Raw genomic sequence first — 3,814 nt, 5'->3', positions numbered from 1 at the left:
TTCATGTTTCAGTTGCAGTTTATAAAAAGAAATCCCAGGAAGGCCACAGTTGAAAATAAAGCTATTTTATTGTCAATGCATTCAACATGATTAGATAAACTATCAAGTAGTAAATTTCCGCAAAAGGAAGAAACACTGAAACTATTCCCCACTGACACAAAATATTACACTTTGTATTTCAAATAAAACAAATTATTTACATCGTAATGTATAGACTGCATCTTAAATCAATATTATTTAATATTACATGCACTCTGAAATATAGTCTGACATAATATCCCCAATTTGTGTCCATAATCATCGTAGACATGAAAAAACTTGCTGCGCTGTAAACCATGACGTGTGACTACATTTGTATTTCTTCTCTATATTTGCATTTATATGATATAAAATACAACTTACTGTACATTTACACATATTTAAATCTTCCCTTATTCTCAAACTTTTAAGTGCTTCATAAATAGATTCATTTTGAAGTCGAAACGCATTTGCATACACCCAAAACATGACAATTTGTACAGGGGAGCAAAAGTAAACAGACCGAAAAGGAATTCGAAGATCATAGTCCAAAGTGAAAACAAGTGCAAGAGGGTGTTTGTGTGTTTTTAAGTGGCCTATCTCAAACTGCTTAAATCCAGGCAGGGTCACAGTCCCTCCTTGTTTAAAAAAAGTCCCTCCACTGTGAGTCTCTAAAAGTCAGTTATGGGAGGTCATATGGCGTGACAGGTGATGCCGCTCCCGAAAGGACTCGTTGCAAATGGGGCACTTGAGTTTCTCTTCACGCCGCCGCTTGACCAGAGGCTCCATGGCGTACTCCTTTTTGTGGTGGGATCGCATGTGGTAAACCAAGTCCGAGGTCATGCGGAAGGAAGCGTTGCACTTGGCGCACCAGTTTTGGGCCGGCAGGCACAGGGAGGTGAAGGAGGGTGGCAGGAGGGTGAGTGCCGAGGGCATCTGAAGCTGAATAGGCCCGGAATTCTTGGGCCAGAAGGCCGTGGCATAGACGAAGGGGTTCTGCTTGGCCATGCCACCCGGCACGGGGCAGTTGGCGCCCAGTTCTGCACTCTGTAGTTTGGCGGCAAGGTGGTCAGCCTGGTAGAGTCTGCTGGAGGAGATGGTGTCGCCCACCGCTGGGTGGCAGTCCAGCAGCTTGGGCGGCATCACCAGCGGTGAGATCTGGGAGAAGGAGGAGCGAGATGGCTGGCTGAAGGCGCTCTTCCTCTCTCCACCACTTCCATCACCTTGGCTAACAGATGTAAATGCGCTGCCCATGGGTGATGTTTGGGGCGGCTGGGTCTCTGACAGCACCTGCCTCATGTTGAGGTGCTTCTCTGATGGATTGCTGCTGGGACGACCACCGTCTTTGTTCTCAGAGTTGGAGCTCTGGAGGTTTTTGTTGCCACTGTGGTGTTTGAGGTTCTGAGAAGTCTTCTTGACCTCGGTGAAGGCGCTGCGCTTGCCCTCACCAAGCTGTGTGGAGCCCGGCGGTGAGAAGGCCCTGTGGTTCTCCTCCAGGCCATAGACTCCTCTGTAGTTCTGTGCAGACGTCGCAAGCTCATCTTTGGACTTGGACTGTGGATGGCTGGGCACTCGGCACTCTCTGTCCTCTATGTCCGAGAACTTCCTCTTCCCCGAGCTCTCGCTGCAGATCTCAGCCTCCTTGTCGCTCGGCGGGCTAGTGCGGTTGTTCTCTAGATCCCTGGCCAGGTTATGAAAGTCTGTAGAGGGTTTGTTGCTGTCCTGAGGGCTGCTGAAGCCCTCGGAGCGGCCCAACTTTGGGCTGGTCCTGGTCGGGGTTGTGTTTGGTCGCTCGGTGCTGCTCTCTTTGCTGGGCTCCTCGTCGGCCCCCGTGATACTCTGCAGTCTTTTGGTGCAACGGAATCGAAGGTGGGCCAAGAACGGGAACTCGAACTGGAAGCGCTGACTGCAGTCTGGACATGAGTGGTGGGACGAACCTGTGAAGAGGAGAAACGGAAATTAGTTCTGACAGTCGAGACAATCCTAAAGCTGTCCTGGTCAAGTCTTATAATAATGTATAAATTATTAGCTTTGCACTGGATTTTGCACTAAATCTGAATGGAGGCATGATCACAGATTGTCCAGAAGTGTGAAAATTTGTCCTTGGAGCACCATTATACTAGTGCAATAATGCAGGAGATTACATCCCAAATTTACAAATCATGACAACAATTCCAGAGTGAGAATGCATCTCCAAAGAAGCTGAAATGTATCTAATTGTGATGTAAAATAAAGACTGTAGACGACAAATTAAAACAGGAAGTCAAAAGGCTACTGTCTAGCGAGGATACGATTTCAGATGACTCACCTTTGCTCTTGGCAGGAGCTCTGCTGGAGCTGAGCAGCAGCAGGTCGATGAGGTCTTTGCCATACCAGACCAGCAGCTCCTCATCTTTCTCGATCCGGCGGAGCGAGCGGTAGAAGAGCTGGCCGTTCTTCACGTAGGCCTCCAGGTTCTGCTCCTCTTTGTCTCGGGCGGACTGGACAAGCCGCAGCCACATCAGACCCTCTGAGGTGCTGTTGGCCGCTGAGGTGTCCACCTGCACAACACATTGCACATGCCCACTGAGTTATTAAGAGCTAAGATTCACTTTCAGGCAAATATTATGTACCACATCTTATTTTTTTTTTTTAAATTGAGATACATAAATAATACTGCAAATAGACAAATAATCTCACCCAGCCCCTTTAGACCAAATATTTTTTTCTATACAGATTCACATGTTGAAGCAAAGCAGTATGACACAATTAACTAAAAAAAAGATTTTTACTACAACAAAATTATCCAGAATGCATTTCTTTCCTTCATGCAGAAATAACAATAATAACAACAATAATAATAATAACAATAAGAGTAGTCAAGAGTTACTTGCTTTTTTAAAAATATATAATAAGAATGAAAATATAGACTAACATGGCAATATTTTAGTATTGCCGCACATTTCAGCTTCTTGCTCCAGTGTTCATTTGCAAAATTGGACAAGTGCCCAAAACTTTAATATAATATTTGCTATAATTGGAGCTGCAGAGCATGAAAAGCATAAATAAAAGGGATTTTGACGGGTCTATTAAGACAAATGTAAAAACAGAAATATTAAAATAAAATTTGTAAGTAAAAAGAAAACAAATTAAAATAAATTAAATTAAAAGGAGAACAACTTACCCTGAAGATGTAAGGTGCTGTGCGTTTGTCGGTGGATTTGAGAGCTATGAAGGCGATGCTGTCATACAGCGACGTGTGGCTCAACACACAAGGCCCGAAGATGGCGTTTTCTGGGATGTCACACGTCGTGTAGACGCTGGTAAAGATGTCCGTCAGACACTGCTGGACCGCTTTGGCGTCCCCATCCCACACCAACTTCTGAGAGCTGGACTCCTCCATTTCACACTGCAGAGAGAGGGGAAGGCACGGGACATGAGAGATGTGCCGGGGCAGAAACACTACACGAGCCGTCGGGTGATGAGAAAATACCAAAACAACAATTGTGTTGTATTAAAAAAAAATCAAAATGGGCTTGTGCTTTATTTCCTCTTTTTTTTTTTCAGCCGAAAAAACCCTAAAGGTGCGTAAAGTGGTTGTTTGGTGGGTTTACCCTGCACCGTCCCTGCTGATGGGAAATAAATCTCTTCCTAGACAGATTGACTAAACCAGCTGTCAAGGGCGTCATTTGGGGCCCATTTCTTTCTCTCTCTCGTTTTTTTTTTTCCTTTTTTTGGCCAGACCTTCTAATTAATTCAAACCCCGTAATAAGTTCATGACGGCATCACCTTCAGCATCTTGATGATGTTGTCAATT

The 3,814-nt window shown here is 44.9% G+C and overlaps 1 protein-coding gene across 1 annotated transcript; it reads right to left on the bottom strand.

Moving 5' to 3' along the window:
* Positions 1–696: 696 nt before the first annotated feature.
* Positions 697–3,400, bottom strand: prdm8b (PR domain containing 8b). The gene is made up of 3 exons (XM_073465299.1): positions 3,182–3,400; positions 2,327–2,558; positions 697–1,955 (listed from the first exon to the last, which is right to left on the bottom strand). Exons 1-3 carry the CDS (start codon positions 3,398–3,400, stop codon positions 697–699), a joined length of 1,710 nt encoding a protein of 569 aa, XP_073321400.1.
* Positions 3,401–3,814: the final 414 nt, after the last annotated feature.

The sequence above is a fragment of the Pagrus major genome, chromosome 5, assembly GCF_040436345.1.
Source record: "Pagrus major chromosome 5, Pma_NU_1.0".
NCBI classification, from domain to species: Eukaryota; Metazoa; Chordata; class Actinopteri; order Spariformes; family Sparidae; genus Pagrus; species Pagrus major.
The sequence above is the reverse complement of the archived record's forward strand: the minus strand, read 5'-3'. Positions and strand labels throughout refer to the sequence as shown.